The sequence below is a fragment of the Populus euphratica genome, unplaced genomic scaffold, assembly GCF_000495115.2.
Source record: "Populus euphratica unplaced genomic scaffold, PopEup_1.0 scaffold75.1, whole genome shotgun sequence".
Lineage (NCBI taxonomy): Eukaryota > Viridiplantae > Streptophyta > Magnoliopsida > Malpighiales > Salicaceae > Populus > Populus euphratica.
The window spans coordinates 1,321,609-1,339,904 of record NW_011499866.1 but is presented as its reverse complement, the minus strand read 5'-3'; the positions used below and the strand labels follow the sequence as shown (position 1 = coordinate 1,339,904).

The following is an 18,296-nucleotide window of genomic DNA, read 5'->3' as shown; positions in this document are numbered from 1 at the left end:
AGTCTCACAAATTTTAGAGCCATTTGAGGTTTACATAGTTGTTAACTTCAAGACCCATGTGATTAGTCAAAATACAAGAAAGTTGGACTGAATACTCATGTTAATCTAAAAAAAAGCTTAGTTCATAAAATACATATCATACAATAACTGAAATAGATTCAAATAAATTGTATGAATTGTAATTTTAGAAAATAAATTATTACTTTAAAATAAAGATATATAACAACGTTCTAAAATTAAATAAAAAAAAATTATAAATTAAAACATATAGTATTAAAGAAAAATATATATGTGAGAATATAACAAATTAAATGAAAGTTAAATTCTTATTTGAAATTCTTTCTTCGTCTATTTTATAGGAAATTTTAAAAGTTAAAAGGTTAAAATATTAATAAGGATTAATTATAACAATTATCAATTATTATTTAACCACCATAAATCAATAATTAAATCTAAAAAAACTAAGATTTTTTTGGTGGGAAAACCAATAATTATTTTAGATTAATTTCTTATTTATCCATAATTTATTTATTTTAAAGAAACTTTCAACAAAATACAAACCATACAATAACTAATATTTGTTAGGTACCTAATCTATAATAATTTCATGTATTATTGTGAGTTAGAAAGATTATTGAATTGATGGCACGCAGTGAATTCACGTGGGATTATAATGCTTGTCTATTTTCATGGCCTTGTATATGAAATTGTTAAAGAACTTCAATGTTTTTCATATATAATTATAAGTAATGTTTATACTAATTTTTTTTTTATAGGTATCAGATACCCGTTTCCAGTTATTTTAACTAAAAATAAATAAATTATATGGTTAGAATTAAAAGGTTAACTAATTATCCTAAATATAAACTTTATTTTCAAATAACTTATGTTTTTTTGTTGTTGTAAATGATCAATCTTTTCAATTTCTTGACTGAAATTCTATAATTTTAACAAGTAGATAGAGCTTTTGAAGATATTAAAGAACAAAAGTAGAATTGTTTATATTTTTTTGGTAAATATTAATTTAAATGGGCCATGTGAGCAGTTTAAAGCTAGCCCATTGGGTTAGAGATATTAGTTAGTGGTCTCACCATGGATGGCCTAAGGCCGGTTGCTGTTACCCAGCCCAATCAATAATAAGTTGATGAGACTTGAGAGTTGAGAGAGCAACAAATACGAGGCGGATTTTTTTAAGACACCCGTCGGATAAAACGAGGTAGTGCCTCCCCCGGTCTGTCGATTTTTTGTCCTCTCTGCCTTGACACCTTGCCTTAAAGGCTTCAACGCGCTAACGGCTAAGGTGATCTTATCTTCGAACATTCTCTACTCCAAAACGCAAGCACAGCCGAAAAGAAAGAAGAAGACTCTAGTCTAGTCCGCCAAAGGAAATGGCCTCTACATCGTCAATGCAAATGGCACACAGTCCTCGCCTTGTTATTCAGGTCAGTCTTTCAGTACTCCATAGCATGTTCACATACTCTCTCCCAAGTTTAACACATTGAAACAACGACACAAGTCAGGAAAATACGCACAGACAAGAATAATGAAGCAAGTACTGGTAGATGAAGTTTGTGAATGACATGACACACCTTGGGTCATTGTTGACGCGGCTGGTTGCATGGCTACTAAGTGGACAAACCTTCAAGAACCCAGTTCTTGTTTGTTGTTGCTTGTTTCTTTATTTTGCAATTTTTGTTTTTGGGCTTACTAGTTTGCAGATTGGCGACTACTGCTTATCAACTTCGAGAATTGTAGAGAAATGGGTTTTGTTAGAAGATCATTCTGTATTTATGACTAAAATGTGATTGACAGTTTGCCTTAACATTCATTTCACAATCTATCGAATCCCGGCTTCTGCTTTCTGTTCTAGTATTTATTTTTAATCCCAGTTGTATTAATTTCATATTATATTATTGTGATCCTGGAAGAATATTGATAACTTGAACAAGGGTTGTTTTATTGATGTAATTTTTCCTTTTCCTTTTCCCAATTATCAAGATGCTTCCTTTGCTTGTAGACAATGTGGGACAACTTTCCCTTGGATTTGTTGAGTTCTTGGCCTGGTGTGGTTTTACAATGAATCACTGAAGCATGGCCGTCAAATCTTTTGCCCTGTGACTAAACCTTGAAAGCTGCGAAAAAGAAAAGCGGGCGGGGGGTTAACAGAAACTTGGTTCTAACAACTAATTATTAATCAGTGATTAAAAGGTCATTGAAAGGAATGAGATGAAGAAATAATGAGGTCTCTAGACTCTAGACATGAGTTGATCACATTTGATTTGCCAAAGCAAAATTTTGTGATTAAGGACAACCATCACACTTTGATGCTGCCAATGATTTATTTGCCAGTAAGACTTTGCTCAAAAATTGTACAAAAATAAAAATCATATTGCCTCCGTGCAAGCAGTACATCTTAGTATGTTCTTCCTTTTTTTACCTATTGTATCTCGTACTCTTACTATGTGGCTTGTTTTCGTTCCTCTCATTCATTGTTTTCATGGCAGGGTAGTTATGACCAAGATTTTTTGAATACAAGCAGGCCACAAAAGATATCTACCATCAGAAATGCCCGGGGTGGTTACTCTCAAACTCCAACCTTGAACTGCCTTGGAAGAGCATTGACATCAAGATCTCACTACGCATCGAAATTCCCTATCATACAGCTTCCTAAAGCACCTTATATTAAGAATCAGAGAATGGCATGCGCCAACTCAATGGAAAATGTAACTACTTTTTCAATCCCTTTGCTTTGGTATTCATCAATGATAGTATTTAAAAAGCCCTTAAAACAACGGACTGCTAAGTTTCACTATCAGATATCACATCTCAACGAATTTCTTTTCTATCCATGTTGAGTTAAGTGGTGATATAGAAAGTTGAGATGTGATTGCCAAAGTAGAAGATGACCTTTCTTTTTCCTTGCATCTCTAGCTAACATTCATCATCTCCTGAACTAGCTCTCAAATGTTCAAACTAGTCATGGAATAGTTCCGTCCACAAAATTAGCAAAGGAATGTAAACAATGATACGGGCCAGTTTCAGCATTTTTTTCTCTTACAGTTGGTACATTTCAATCTAAAGTAACCCAAAATTAAATGGCTTTAGCTTCACTTTCAGTTCAGTTTTCAGCCTATGGTGGTGCTCTATTAATTCTATGTATTTGTTGTCTCAGAACACTTTCATTACTGTTATTATTATTATTCTCTCTGTCTCTCTCTGTCTCTCTCTCTCTCTCTCTCTTTTTTGGGGGTGGGGAGGTGTTTCTCTTGGGCATTCTGAAGTATGCATAAGTCGCCCTTTCCATCTTTGGAACCACGTATGTATTGGGGTCCTGTGTTCTCATATCCCTGTTGTATCAGGATGTTGATCTACAAGCAAAAGTGACGACCAAGTGTTTCTTTGATGTTGAAGTTGGGGGTGAACCCGTGGGTAGAATTGTAATGGGCCTTTTTGGAGATGTTGTTCCAAAAACTGCTGAGAACTTCCGTGCCTTGTGCACAGGTGAGCTTTTTAAACAAAGATTATCTGTTGGAGGCATTATTTGAGGCTTAATCATACAGTGATGTGTTTGGCCTCTGATGTTAAAACACCGCATGCAGGAGATAAAGGGTATGGTTACAAAGGATGCTCCTTCCATCGTATTATCAAAGATTTCATGATCCAGGGTGGTGACTTCACGAGAGGAGATGTGAGCTCTCTGTTTCTGCAGTCTAACACATACTGCTTCTTAAGTAGGAAGTTGATTTCACTAAGAAGAAACTGTTAAATTCATAACTGCAGGGAACTGGAGGAAAAAGCATATATGGTTCTAGTTTTGAAGATGAGAGCTTTTCCTGTGAGTATTTTCATGAGCCTGAATAAATATATACTGTAAACTTCTATAACTCAGAGCATCACGTAAACATCCCTTTCCATTTTTATCTTTTATTCTATAACATAGGCGATTTGGCTGGGGTCCTGGGAGGATCCGACTAATATTGTGCTAAAATTCTAAATCCATCATTTGCAGTGAAGCATGTTGGACCTGGTGTTTTGAGCATGGCAAATGCAGGTCCCAATACCAATGGGAGCCAGTTTTTCATTTGCACAGTAAAGGTAATATAACTGTTGGAGTTTTGTTCTTTTGGTTGTTGCATGTCCAACTTCATTTTTTCAAGTATAGATCTAGTGGAAACTTTACCCAATTTTTTGTGTTTCTTATAAAAAATGTTTCACGTTGTCTTCTTCTGATAGAGATAATGAATTGATAGCGGTCATGTACATAGGAATACGAATGAGAGCATTAGTTCCTACATATTCTGTGTGTGGAGGTGGAGAGATATCCTAGTTTTCTCTTTCTCCTCTGCATTTTGATATGGAAAGATGGCATTAAAAGGAAATGTAAAACATGAAGTTGAGTGTTTATTGATGAAACATTGGAAACAAGAATGTAAAGAAGAAAAGAAGGCCCTGGTAGTTCGTTAGTTTTCCTTATCAGATAGGAGGTCCAGATTAAAAATTGTAGAAGGTTCATGAATTGCGTTTGTTTGATTAATTTGTTGTAAATTGTAACTGACTTGATTGGTTATTTCGTACAATTTTCTTCTAAAATAGTTGCCTACTGTATCGTATTGCATTGGGGCAACTCCCTCTTCATTCCAATCTTAGTTTTTAAGTAGGATCCCTATCATTTTCGTACATAACATGGATTGGATGATGGCTGTCTGTGCCTTGTTAATCTTTAAGTTCAGTGAACAGCTGAAGTGCTGAAATATCGATAGAAAGAGTTCCTTTCACTGAAATTCTATGCAAACAATGTTCTTAATTTGTGCTGCAGACTCCTTGGCTGGACAACCGCCATGTCGTCTTTGGACATGTCATTGATGGAATGGATGTTGTGCGCAAGCTTGAATCTGTAGAGACAAGCAGGTCAGATAATCCTCGGAAGCCATGCAGAGTTGTTAATTCTGGGGAGCTACCGCTAGATAGCTGATTATTGTATTCTCGAAGATCATGTCAACAACCCTAGAGACATGGTTTCTCATAATCATTGAGAATATTCACGAGCAATCACCCCTTTGATTTCGCATTAGTTTTGGGAAACTTCATCCGCGGCTCAGAGAAACATGAGCAATGTTTTGTAAGCTCATGGTAGGAAGAGATTTTTTACATATAGTACTGTTAAGCGAACATAAATGCCAGATAACATTTGTATCAAACTTGGAGCTCAACAAAGCCTTTTCAAATAAGAATCCCAACCACGTTTCACTACGTACCATCTTACTCCAACTGTTTCAGATTAGCTAAATGAAATTTTATATAGAGTATGACGCTACATGCCCATACCAAATACAATGAGCTTTTACTTCCACGGTAGAGATTTTTTACACGAAGACTGAATATACCATCAGTACTTTATTTCCTTCTCCTCCTTTGGCCATTAGGTTACTTTGCCATAAATAACCAGGTTTAATGTGTACGTAAATGTGAGGCAGCTGAAAGGAAAACCTAAGCAAGGATCATTGTTTCGACTGTGGTGGACTGGATAACTTGCTCCTTTTCCTCTCCTTCATCCTCCCAAATTTCAGGCATGGCTTCTTTGATATTGTGGATGCTTCTCAAGGCATGGTCTGCACCTGGTACAAGGACCGAGCTCCCTACCTGCCATGGTTATTGAAATCACACATCACTAGTGTGTTCTACTGTGTGTGTACTGATGATAACAAGAAAAGCAGTGACTTGTAGAGCTTACAATAACTGTATGAAGTCCTGCCGCTTTCCCACTTGCAATGTTTCGAGCACTGTCGTCAAAGAAGATCTGAGAAGAATGAAGAAACAAGGGAGAAAAAAGAAATGAGATATAACTCCACATGATCTCTGCAAATTTGAAGCAGAACAATGATAGTTTTCAGGTTTAAGTTATGAGTCAAATATTACTGTCTTCCTTGGGTCCACATTTGCAATCTGAATAGCTGCTTCAATGGCCTCCAGAGAGGGTTTACAGAGGATTCGTGACTTGGAGCTGATACCATTATCTAAATTATTTTTTATTTTATTTTTGTTTCCAGTGGCAGTAGTACCATCAAAGTCACTTGGCTCTGGATCACCTCGTGCAATCATTGTATCATTATCTAATGCATCCATGTTATTTGCAGTTTCTAGAGGAGGATTAAGGGTTTCAAAGCAAATGACGCCTTCGAAACAATCTTCGAAACCCATCCTTTTGAGAACCTCAGCTGCATGTGCCTTATCAGCATTTGTGAAGATCTGAAGACGTTAAGGCACATCTTAGAAAATTTGCCAACACTCCATGTCTACTTTGCTGAAATATGTTTCGCTTGAAAGGAAAGAATGGAATTAAATTTGACTTACTATTTTACGCTGTGGGACGGAAAGTAGAATGTTCCTTAGCACCGGATCAGGCTTCAGTGTTTCATAAGGCAATCTTCCATGAACGAAAGCATGAAACTCATCGTTATCAAACTCATAGCCAAGAGCCTGGTTTTCATTTGTGTTAAGATTCATTAGTTAAACTCCCAGCTGAGAAGAAGAAGAAGAAGAAGAAGAAGAAGAAGCAGAGGGAGGACTATACTATTAAAGAATCAAGGATATAATTTCACCTTTAGACCGGCCATTGTTGTTCCATGCTCCCTGTATAATTCCAAGCACATTCTCGGAACTTCACTTTCCTCAATATGTAGCTCATGCAACATGAACTCTGCATAGAGAATTACTCAAACCGCATTATTTATGTACTTCATTTGATATATCAACACAAGTTCCGTGGTTACTCTGGTCTAACCTTCAATGTTCCTTCGGCAAGCCATGTTGAGACCCAAAATCAAGGGGTACAGAGTATCATCCATGTCTGGAAAACATAACATTATTAATCATAAGCGTGAATACATTAAGAAATTCAAATCAGATTTCCTGAGTTCTCTGTTGGACATCCTGTTTTTCATTAACTAATTACTGGCTTTAACGTACCAAAGAGCAAGCACTCGTATTTTGGTCCGTTGGCCCTCCCAGCAGCGTCCATCTTAAGAAGGTTACCTGCAAGACTTTTCCCGGTTTGAGAACCTTAAATAAGAGATAAAGTAGAGAAATCACTTGAAAGACATGAAAAGAAAAAGAAAAGAAAGAAAGAATTCACTGTGACAGATCTGACGGAAAAAAAGAAAAAGAAAGAAACATTAGCGAAAGGGGGATGAAGGGATCAAAGTGCACGAATGAAGAGAGAGAGAGAGGGAGAAAGCAAGGACCTAACGATCCCATGCTGGAAGAACAAAGGCCGAATACTCTGAAGTTTCCAATTTATAGCAAGTTACATACATGGCTGGTTTGCGTATCCATCTTCAAGAAGACATAGAGATAGCATATTCAGCAATTTTTTATAGATAATGGTGAAAGCAATAAGTTTGGCGCATCAATATTAACCACATAATAATGTGAAATAAAATAGTAGCTCGGAACTTTGTAGTGGGCAATCATTAGACAAGAAATCATCACAGAGCAGCAAGAACCACCTTCAAATAGTACTGGAATCGAAAATAAAAGAGGTTCGACGCGCATTACAGCAGCAGGTGAATGGGACTATTTATGTAGAATTGCATGGATGGCCCACCAACATGAGGAATGAGGGAGATGGCACTTACAAAGTCTGAGGTGGTAAGCATATTTGATTTTCCTTTGAACAATTCTGAATTAGTTAACAGTCATGATTCATGGATCATCTTCCATCTTTCTGTTAACTGTCATTGTCTTGAATTTTGCAAGTGCTTTTTGAGACTTCCCGAGTGCCCCCCTTAACCCACTTCGCACATTAATTTAGATTACAGGGCATGGTTCTGAATTTAAAAGCAAAATCCCGTCCATAACTCCGAGCAGTTGCACAGATTTTAGAAATTAAGCCTGGAGTTTTTCAGATCAAGCACTTATTCTAAATATTAAATAACTTTTTAATTACATATCTTGGCTAAGAAGGTGACTAGCTAAATGCTAATTAAATCCATTATCTGGTGCAAATGCCAATGAAAATAATAAAACAATAAAGCATTTTACGTGGCTAATAATAATCGTGCGTTTGGTTTTTCTTGATCTGCAAGAAGCTAGAAGAGAGGTTTAAACAAATGTTCTGGCATTCGAAGTGTGGTGCAAATCGATGGCAGGACAAAGTAAAGGATTCCGATTCTGTTTTGGAAGTGCTGCAATCCTTCTCCTTCTGCTTGTACGAGTACCACCACCACCACCGCTAAGAACATCACTACTATTATGATTATTATTATTATAATTATCATTACTATTACTATTATTATTATAATTATCACCATTATAGCTACTATTATTACTAATAAACACAATTATTTTTCTTAACAAATTTTTAATTAATATATATTTTTTTTATTTTACCTTTTAATTTTAAATTAGTTAAAAAATTAAAACTTTTTATTAAGTTCATATTTATAATTTTATTGACTATGAATTTGAAAGGTTACCTTAAGTATTTTCTTAGGTTTATTTGATTTTTTTTATAAGTTAATGTTTTTTTTTAGTTTTATTATTCAATATTTATTCAATTGGAGATTAACTAGTTAATGCGTAATTTTTTTATTTATTTTTTATAGGATTTTTACCAATTCTAAAAATAACTTAGATTATCTTGGATTTTGTTATTGTTTTGTTTGTAGAATTTACCATTTTTTTAAAAATAAATTTATTTTTTATTTAAATCAAATTAATTAATTAAATCTAAGTATGTTCACTTCATGCTATTTATTAGTAATGTATTTTTAATTATATTATTAAATTAATTTAACTTATATAATCTAATCAAGTTAATAATTCAAGTCTTTAATTTTTTTATTTAAAAATTGTAGATATTTTTTTTATATTAGAAAAAATATTGACCCTGCACGAATCACCTATTTAGTACACAATAATAAACGAGGAGACATTTGCATTTTTGTTTCTGGGCTCTTAGTTACAAAGTAAAATAAACAAAATTCAAATAAATATACAGCTAGCAGTTATAGCCCGTATATTTGTAGCTGGGCTTCAATCCACACAATCTTCTTACTCAGGCCTCGTGGCCCATGACTAACCCAAAACAGTTGCAAGAAGACTTTCGGGCCATGTGTCCCTTCGGCTTGGGGACGTCGTCACGTGTGACTTCCCTCTTGGATGGCCTGGTTTCCAAATCCAATTTGGTTTCTGCCTTTGGGTTAGCACTAGCAGGCTTTGCTTTTCAACTTCTAACCGATCGACTTTTCCTTTGCTTTCTCCCCAATCTCATGGAAGGGACAGGTACCACGTGGCCTCTCTCCCTCTCGCTCGCGTAACCAAAAGCTTTCGCTTTAAAATTGAGTGTTGACTGATCGATCGATCGATCGATCGATTGCACTACTAACAACAATAATCTGATAAAGGTGAATTTAACAGAAAACCAAATCTATAAGGCGCCATGAAATGAGTTCGTTTAATCACATAGGAAGACTGCTGAGCGGCATTTCTCTGGTAGCCAAGGAAATTGCCAAACGCTCCAAAGCTGTCGAAACTGGAGATTTCGAAACCCTAATAGCCTCCACCGCTAAGAAAGCGCTAGTCTCCGCCACCGATCTATCGGGCCTCACTAAAGGGAAAGTACGCGAGTTCTCGCCTCCCAGGCTAAATGGATCCGTCGCTTATTTCAACAATTCACCTGACTTGGCAGCAGAATCAACCCCAGCTGAATCGCAGCTGCCAATTGGCGATGGTGGAAAGGAAAGCAGCGCCAGTGATGGTGTCGTGAATCCTTCGGTTTCTTCTCAAGATAAGATTTTAGAGGAGAATCGAATTTCAAAGGAGGAAATTGGTGATTTGGATAGAGATAATAAAGGCAATGCAGGTGCTGGAGAATTGGCTGTGGCACGCACCGGCGGCAACCGTGGCGCCGCCGCCAGTGGTGAAGCGGAGGAAGCCTCGGGAGAGGAGAGTTCCTTCCAGTCCATTTACAAGAGCGCTTGGGTGAGTATTTTTTTTATTTTTTTATTATTATCGATTGAAATTCATTCTTTTGTATCATTTGCTATATATATATATATAATTTGCTATATATATATATATATAATTTGGCCGAGATTGAATTAATGCATATGCACACCAGTAAATTTTATATATAACATTTTCCAATATATTTGGAAATCAAAACTTAATGATGTTATGTTAATTCACATATTGGCTCAATTTAGTAGAGGATAATAGAGCATTAGCGTTGATGATTCAACAAATTATAAGTTAATGACATGAATCATGGATTATATGTTTAACTTATATCCTATAACTTCTAAAGGTTTGCTGGTCTAGGAGCCGGGCTTGCATGGGGAACAGTTCAGGAATCTGCAAAGAGACTTGTCTTTGGTACACCAAGTTCACAAGACAAACAATCTGCTTATTCTCCATTTCTGTCTGATAAAAATGCAGAACGCCTGGCTCTTGCATTATGCAGAATGCGTGGAGCTGCGCTCAAGATAGGACAAATGCTGAGCATACAGGATGAATCTCTTGTTCCTGCTCCGGTATGCTTGGTCTATTCGCTTATCTATTTCATGTGTTTATTTAGATAGCAGGATGTCATGTTTGCGCACCTCAGGTGTATTGCCGAGGAGTCCTCATGGCTCTAAATTCTCAAAATTGTAAATCTTGCATTCCAACTTTTTATCTGAAGGTTTGAAGTTTCATGAGTTATAGAAACTCATCTAAGGAGTAGCTATATGGGGTATCTTGAATTGGTACTCATAAATTGATAATAAAATGCCATCCCTTCCTTATCTTAGAGATGCTAACTTCTCTTCTATGGGAGACTGTTGTTTGCTGAGATTTCTGGCATTGCTGAAGAATATTTGTTTAAGCTGCAAAATAGAGCAGGAGTAATAGTATAATTGCTTTATTAAAGCTTTTTTGGCTCTACTTTTACTGCGTCGGCTTTAGAGAAGGTGCTTTTTTGAAAAAGAAAAGAGAAGAAAAGAAACAACGGATCATCATTTGTCTTGACTATGGCTTCCAAACTGTTGACTTACTTTTTGTTGACATATATTTCCTTCAATTATATATTTGATTTCTTCTACTTCTTATAGATCTTGGCTGCTCTAGATATTGTACGACAAGGTGCAGACGTGATGCCCAAGAGCCAACTGAATCAAGTTTTGAATGCTGAGTTGGGTGCTGACTGGTCAACCAAGTTAACTAGTTTTGATTATGAACCAATTGCTGCTGCAAGTATAGGCCAGGTGAAGCATTCTAGCTACATATCTATTTTTATGTTCAATCAATGGCAGCTGACTCCTGGCCCTAGCATTCCATTCATTTTTGCTTTGACCTTCGTGTGTGTTTTCAAATTGAGACAGACTGGCTATTGTTTAGAAGTGTTTTTTAAACCAATTATAGGGGTGTTTAGGAGGGTGATAGCGGTTGTTTTTTCCTTGGAAATGCATCAAAATAATATATTTTTTTAAAAACTATTTTTAACCTAAGTGCACCAAAACAATCTAAAAACATAAAAAAATTAATTTCAAGCAAAAAAAAAATTTAAATTTTCATGAAACTCGATTTGATACGTAATTCCAAACGGCGCCACAATGCCTTATATCCAGTTGGGCTGCTCTACACTGTTATGCTACGCAAACAGTTCAGTACTTTGTTGTTTTTTCCCGCTTCAGTTTGATTTTCCAATTAAGATGTGAATATTCATTTAATTGTTATTATTTAAGCTTTTGGATTTCTATGTTCGTACTTATAATTATGTGAAACTTTTGAAGCATACAGCTTCAATTCTTATTCTCTATGAATTTTATTTCCTCATAAGCTGATATTGTCCTTTCTTCCCCACCTTTGCTCTTGTTTCTCCAGTTTACATTTCTGTTATTCATATTTGAAACGCTTGTCTCTAATTTATAGAATCCTTTTAGAAGCTTTTTTTAAATATGTTATATGATATTTATTTTATTATGTAAACTTATATAACTTCCCCACATGTGTTTTCATGCTTCATACTCTTATTTTGGCTTAATTATTGTTAATAATTATAGGTGCACAAAGTGACGAAGGATGGTATGGAGGTCGCAATGAAAATTCAGTACCCTGGTGTTGCGGATAGTATTGAGAGCGACATTGAGAATGTGAAACTTCTTTTAGATTATACAAACCTGATTCCAAAAGGACTATTTCTTGACAGAGCTATAAAGGTATTCATATTTTCCCGTGGATTTGCATTACTGTATTAGGATTGCCACTACATGCTACTGACTGGTTTTTAGTCCTTAATTTGTGAGATTCAAAATAGAGCCTGTCTTATGGTTGTTTGATCAGCTACCATTTGTGCTTTTTATCTTGTCTTTGGTGTATGCTTCGGTGCTATCCATCGCTCCTTGCTGCAAAAACTGGTTAATTATTGACTGTACTTGTAAAGCTATGTTGTACTGTTGGGATTGGATGCTAATTTTCCTTTTGCTGTTCTTTGAAGGTGGCAAAAGTAGAACTGTCTAGAGAATGTGACTATGAGTTGGAGGCCGCCAATCAGAAACAGTTCCGTAGTCTGCTATCTGATGCTGAGGGCTTTTATGTTCCATTGGTTGTGGATGATCTTTCATGTAAAAGAGTCTTAAGTACCGAGTTTGTTTCTGGTAATTGCTGAGTATTTTGTGTTACTTTCCTGCTTAAATATGCTGGTCTAATTTAACCTTGAAAACTAAGGTTATTAACAAATTTATCACACTGTAAATGTCCACTTGCGAGAGTTTCTGATGGTTTCATGCACATGAATGATTGGTCATTCTTCATGTCTTAGATTTGTCATGATTTTCACCTTTGAAAATCTTGTTTTGTGACTTGCTACTCCATTTTTCTATCCTTTCTTTATCTAGAATATTACTTATGAATGTACATTTCAAGATACTCTTGGACTGCTGCTATAAAAGAACGACATTTGGTGAGCAAAAGGTTCATTTAAAAAGCTGATTTTTGGTTGAAGTGGTGGTGACCATCAATTTAGATTTGCAATGGCGTTGGAACCTTAACTTAAAATTCTCTAGAAGCATGAATAGATTTAGCCCAAAGATAATCCTTTTATCACTTTTAACAATCTTCTAGCTATATGATGATACTTAGCTTCTAATATGTATACAGAATTGACTAGCACAACTGATTCTTCTTAGTTCTTATCATGGTTTGTGTTAACATTAGCGTATAACTATTCTTTGCTTTTCTTTTGTTTTTTTTCCAAAAAAGAAAGAAAGAAAGCTATGGTAGCTTTCCTACAATATAATGTAGACTTGCATGCGCTTGCGTGTGCGTGTGCACCTGTGTTTCTCTGTAGATCATGAAACTTTGGTTTTGGTCATCTTTTAATGCAATGTCTGTCCTTGCTACAGGAATTCCAATTGATAAAGTAGCATCACTGAACCAAGAAACTCGTAATTATGTTGGGAGAAAGTTGCTAGAACTCACATTGATGGAATTGTTTGTCTTCCGCTTCATGCAGGCAGGCCCCCGTTCTTACCTTTCAAATTTTTTGAGTGCTTGCTTTTGATCTTCTTTATGAAGTGTGCTCTCTCCAAGCATGCAAATATCCTTGCATCTTTTTGGATCATTTCACATTGATCTGGTAGTCACCTTTACTTGTGTTGCGCTTTTCTTATGCAGACTGATCCTAACTGGAGTAATTTCTTGTATGATGAGGCAACAAACACCATCAATCTCATTGACTTTGGAGCAGCTCGAGATTATCCTAAAAGATTTGTTGATGACTACTTAAGAATGGTAATCCTTTCGATTCTTGGACAACCAAGATTAGTTCAAAAGAATAAATTATTAATTTAAAGCTAAAATTAAAAGAAGATACAATAGCCAATAACAGTGCAAAGAAATTAGAAAGATTAGATTATCTTAGTTTAGAATTACCAGATAACAGAAAATACAAGTTAAGTGAATGAAAAGAGTTCAATATAAAGTGCAATTTTTCAGATCTAGGCTTTAATCATTATTTTCACACTAAAGAACGTAAGCATCCAAACACAGTAGTAGATTTGATTATAAATCTAGGAGTAAAATTAGAAAAGAAAGAAAAGAAATTTGCAGAAGAATTTAATCGATTTAAAAAAGAGTATAAAAATAAGTTTAAAGATTTAGCAGAAAATTTTGATTATATTAAAGAACAGCTAGTAGATCAAAACAGAGCTATATCTAATCTTAAGAACTTTAAGCTAGAAAAAATCCCTACAACAGAGAAGTTAACTAGATTAATAGATAAAATAAATCAGAAGCCAAACGATATAGAGTTAGAATCTGAAATTTTTTTAAGAAATATAAAATCACAAACAGATAAGTTTAAAGATGAGATTAAGGTTATAGCCCTAAATATTAAAGAAATAGCACTTTCATGAGCGGAGTAGAAAACAGACCAGAATATCAAAGAGCTTTGCTAAAAACAAAAATTTACAGGGACCCGGAAGGATTCACATCTTACGAGCCAACATCTAAAGGAGATAAAATTCAGATTAAACAAAATAATACTATTCAGGCTTTAATATTAGAATTATCAGAATTAGTAATCAAATTAGGAGCTAGAATTTCACTATTAGAAAACAGAGTTGTTACTATTGAAAAAGAAGTAAAAAACAATAGTAAAGGTAAAGAAATAACAACTGATAATTCAGAATTGCTAAACACTATCAAAAGACTAAAAACTAGGTTAAGTGAAAAAGAAGAATCAGAAAGAACGTTGGCAGAAATCATTGAAAATCAAGAAAGGAGATTAAAAGAAAAACAGGACATAGCTATATCAGAAATATCTACTGAGTTAGACAATTTTAAAATAGATTCTTCAGATAAAGGACCTAAAAAGATTAAAACCCAGCCAGCTGGGAATTTTATAGCAGTACAGCCTAAAGATAGCAAATGAGTAATTTTAGACCCTTCACAGGCACTAGTAGAACTGTACAAGATAATAGACACAACACATCAGAGGCTAGTACAAGTGGTACAGGTGGTATAATAGATGTATAATTTAGTAGAAACAGAACAAGAGAAGTTCAATTAGACAAAGTTGTAGATGTAGATCAAGATTATAATACTTTTATAAATCAGATTCTATGAACCATGAGAGCTAGAGCTTTATGTGGTTCACCAGGTACTTTTGCAATAAAAACAGGGTTTTATAAGCATAAGAGAGAAGTAACAATAATTTGCTGTGGTAATGACACAGTAAATGTCAATCTTATTTCGCCAGATGCAGGAAAAGAATTAAAAAGAGAAGAATATAACCTTATGCATCTAGGAACGATAACTATAGGAGTTAAAAGTATGGTTAGAAAACATTTAGGAGCTAAGGTAAAATGATATGTATTTATGATGATAGATGGCAAGATCCATCAAGAGCTAGATTTGAATGAAAACAGAGGATTCTTATGTTGCAGTCCAGATTTCTTATTAGATATGAAAGACTTTACTGATCATATAAAAATAGGAATTCATAGTAAAGGATTTGAACAATTCAAAGGCAATAATTTATTATTGTGTATTGGATTCCTAGGAAAAATGTGAAGTAGTAATACTAGATACAGATTTGAGAGTTGATGATGTAGTAGAAACGTTAGGAAATAAAGGTTTAAAAATGATAAAACCAACCAAGTATGGTGCAGAAGATTTAGCCGGTTGAAATTAGATGATTTTATAAAAAGAGAAAGTATATTAGCACCAGAGTCAGCTTTAATCTATAAAAATAATAGAGGAGAAACTTCAGTAAGGTTTACAGACTATACTAAGACACTAGCTAGAGATATAGCTTCAGATCAAGAGACAGATATAGAAATGAATTTGGCTCATATTCATTTAGTAACAGATAGAATAGATTTTCCTAAAGAATCAGGAATGACTAATTTAACAGAACAAGAATTAATGGAATTAGACGGGCAGATATTTATAAACAAACAATTAACTGAAGAAGAGTATCTATATTATTCTGATGAAAGAAATATAAGAATAGGAACTCAGAAAGAAGATGTAACTGATACAATCAGTACTGTAACCGGAAGCTTAACGGTAGAATTGATGGATGAACAAGAAGTAAGTTCAGTAGATAATTCACCTTTTGATATAACAAGAAGAGGCTCAGTAGTTTATTCAGCAGGAAATTTACCTAGACATAGAGTAGCCATGGGAGCAACCCTAGAAGAAATCCAACCTTATAGACCCAAAGGTAGTCGTGTCCCATTAGAAAGACCTATTAAATTTGCAACAAAAAATGAAGGTCAGATGTTAAATTTAACAGCACATGATCCTCAAGAATGGCCTCATATAATAGATGTATGGAAAAATACAACAGTAGCAGATTATATAAAATGATTTTAATAATCAAGACCCTAATGAAATGTATAAGTATTTAGAGACAATTCTAGGAGGAAGTGTTAAAGCATTAAGGGAAAGTTATAAAAAAGAACATGTAGAAGAATTTCAAGGAATGATATTTTAATAGGAGCTGATCCATATAACTTTGTTAATAAGATTTCTAGTGTAATAACAGGAGCAGACGCCAATTCAGGACATGTAGAATTACAAAGAGAAGCTATAATTCATTTAGAACAGCATAATTTAACAGAATGGAAATATGTTAAAAGATTTCTAAATGAATATTTTTATCATGTAAGTGTATCAGGAAATGGGTTTGACGAAGATTTTGGAGAAAAACTATTTAGAAAATAACCAGGACAGTCAGGAAGAGAAATACATGAGAAGTGGAGGAATTTAAATGGAGTAGCAGAAAATCCAGATACTAATTGGTCTTCAATGGCATAGAATTCAGCATACAATGAATGAATGCATTCAAAGAAAAATGTACCAACATAGCTCTTGTTTTAGCTTCTGTTCTTTGTGTTATGTTCTTCAATGGCATAACTATCTAAATCCATTTTGGCTATTTTTTTTGTTATTCCTCCGACCCTTTCCAGCCACCGGCTGCAGAGTATTTCTTTTTAAAATACTATGATTCTTGATAAGCTTGGCATTTATCCTAAACCTTTCCTCCGTTTTGGAAAAAAAGGAAAAACACTAAGCTCAGTGGCCAGGACTATATGTTATAAAAAGCCGACTCAAATAATTGTAGTGGAGCATCTTATTATTTTTGTTTGTTTGCGGCAGTTCCTCAACTTTTCTTTACTCAAGTACCAAAAATAAGACATTTTTGTAAACATGCTTGGATTTTAATTTATCTTTAATATTTTATGTGCTGAGGGCTTTGATCTGGATATTTGATCAGGTTGTAGCATGTGCAAATGGTGAAAGAGATGTTGTGATCGAGATGTCAAAAAGGCTTGGATTCCTCACAGGAGAAGAATCAGAGGCAATGCTGGATGCTCATGTTCAGGCTGGTCTTATCGTGGGACTGCCATTCTCTAATCCTGGCGGGTATGACTTCCGATCCTCTAATATCACTCACAGCATTTCAAACCTTGGGGCAACAATGCTAAGGCACAGGCTCACTCCACCTCCAGATGAGGTATATAGCCTTCATAGAAAGCTTTCAGGTGCTTTCTTGGCTTGCATTAAGCTTGGAGCCGTTGTACCATGTAGGGAACTATTACTCGAAGTCTACAAGGATTATCAGTTTGGTGAAGATGGTGAGAACCAGATGCTCAGTGGCTCAATTTCTTGATATATATTTTTGACATTTGTTAATTTAATTTTGTTTTTATACTTAATAAAGTGAGGGAAGAGAACGTCTATCCCAAGCAAGTAAGAATATTTTGTTGCCTTCAAAATCAGAATGAGGGGTTTGTGTCTTAGGATTTTGATGATTAGAGGGCTGTACTTTGCCCTTTTGAGATCAAGTTGAATCACCCCGAGGCTACATGCTACTGATCATTTGTACTTCATTCTTTTATGTACGAGAGAAACACGTAGGGAACCGATTGATTTAGAATTTTAAAAGTTCATAGCGCGTTAAAAAAATATACAGGCTAAATAGCTATATTCACATTGTTATTAAGTGTGAGTTTGCGGGAAATTTTTATTTAAATTTTTGTGTGTTTATTTATTATTAGAAAAATTAGTTAATGAAAAATATTTTTTAATTAAAAAATTTGATTTGTTTTTTTTTTTATTTTAAACAGAAAATACTTTTTAAAAATTATAAAAAATTAAAAAATATTATATTATTTGTAGATTATATTAAATTTGATCATTAAATTTTTTATTGCTATATATATTTTGTTTTGAATATTTGTTTTTCAATTTTATTTTATAAAATTTAATTTTTATATTAACTTTTATCTTTATTTTTATAATTGTTA

General features: G+C 34.5%; 3 protein-coding genes across 3 annotated transcripts; 2 read left to right on the top strand and 1 right to left on the bottom strand.

Annotated features, from left to right (window-relative positions):
- The first annotated feature begins 1,220 nt into the window (after nucleotides 1-1,220).
- On the top strand, nucleotides 1,221-5,250 carry ROC4 (rotamase CYP 4). The gene is made up of 7 exons (XM_011026982.1): nucleotides 1,221-1,442; nucleotides 2,505-2,723; nucleotides 3,360-3,501; nucleotides 3,600-3,688; nucleotides 3,781-3,835; nucleotides 4,010-4,095; nucleotides 4,817-5,250. Exons 1-7 carry the CDS (start codon nucleotides 1,389-1,391, stop codon nucleotides 4,970-4,972), a joined length of 801 nt encoding a protein of 266 aa, XP_011025284.1. The 5' UTR covers nucleotides 1,221-1,388; the 3' UTR covers nucleotides 4,973-5,250.
- Nucleotides 5,251-5,255: 5 nt separating this feature from the next.
- LOC105126196 (uncharacterized protein C24B11.05) lies at nucleotides 5,256-7,345 on the bottom strand. The gene is made up of 8 exons (XM_011026983.1): nucleotides 7,242-7,345; nucleotides 6,967-7,032; nucleotides 6,782-6,847; nucleotides 6,600-6,697; nucleotides 6,352-6,477; nucleotides 5,917-6,246; nucleotides 5,732-5,797; nucleotides 5,256-5,640 (listed from the first exon to the last, which is right to left on the bottom strand). Exons 1-8 carry the CDS (start codon nucleotides 7,252-7,254, stop codon nucleotides 5,488-5,490), a joined length of 918 nt encoding a protein of 305 aa, XP_011025285.1. The 5' UTR covers nucleotides 7,255-7,345; the 3' UTR covers nucleotides 5,256-5,487.
- A 1,869-nt stretch (nucleotides 7,346-9,214) lies between these two features.
- ABC1 (ABC transporter 1) lies at nucleotides 9,215-17,953 on the top strand. The gene is given in 9 exon segments (XM_011026981.1): nucleotides 9,215-9,891; nucleotides 9,893-9,981; nucleotides 10,307-10,532; nucleotides 11,091-11,243; nucleotides 12,042-12,197; nucleotides 12,476-12,635; nucleotides 13,383-13,492; nucleotides 13,654-13,770; nucleotides 17,264-17,953. Coding segments are annotated over 9 exon segments (1,854 nt in total). The 5' UTR covers nucleotides 9,215-9,444; the 3' UTR covers nucleotides 17,660-17,953.
- The last annotated feature ends 343 nt before the right edge of the window (nucleotides 17,954-18,296 follow it).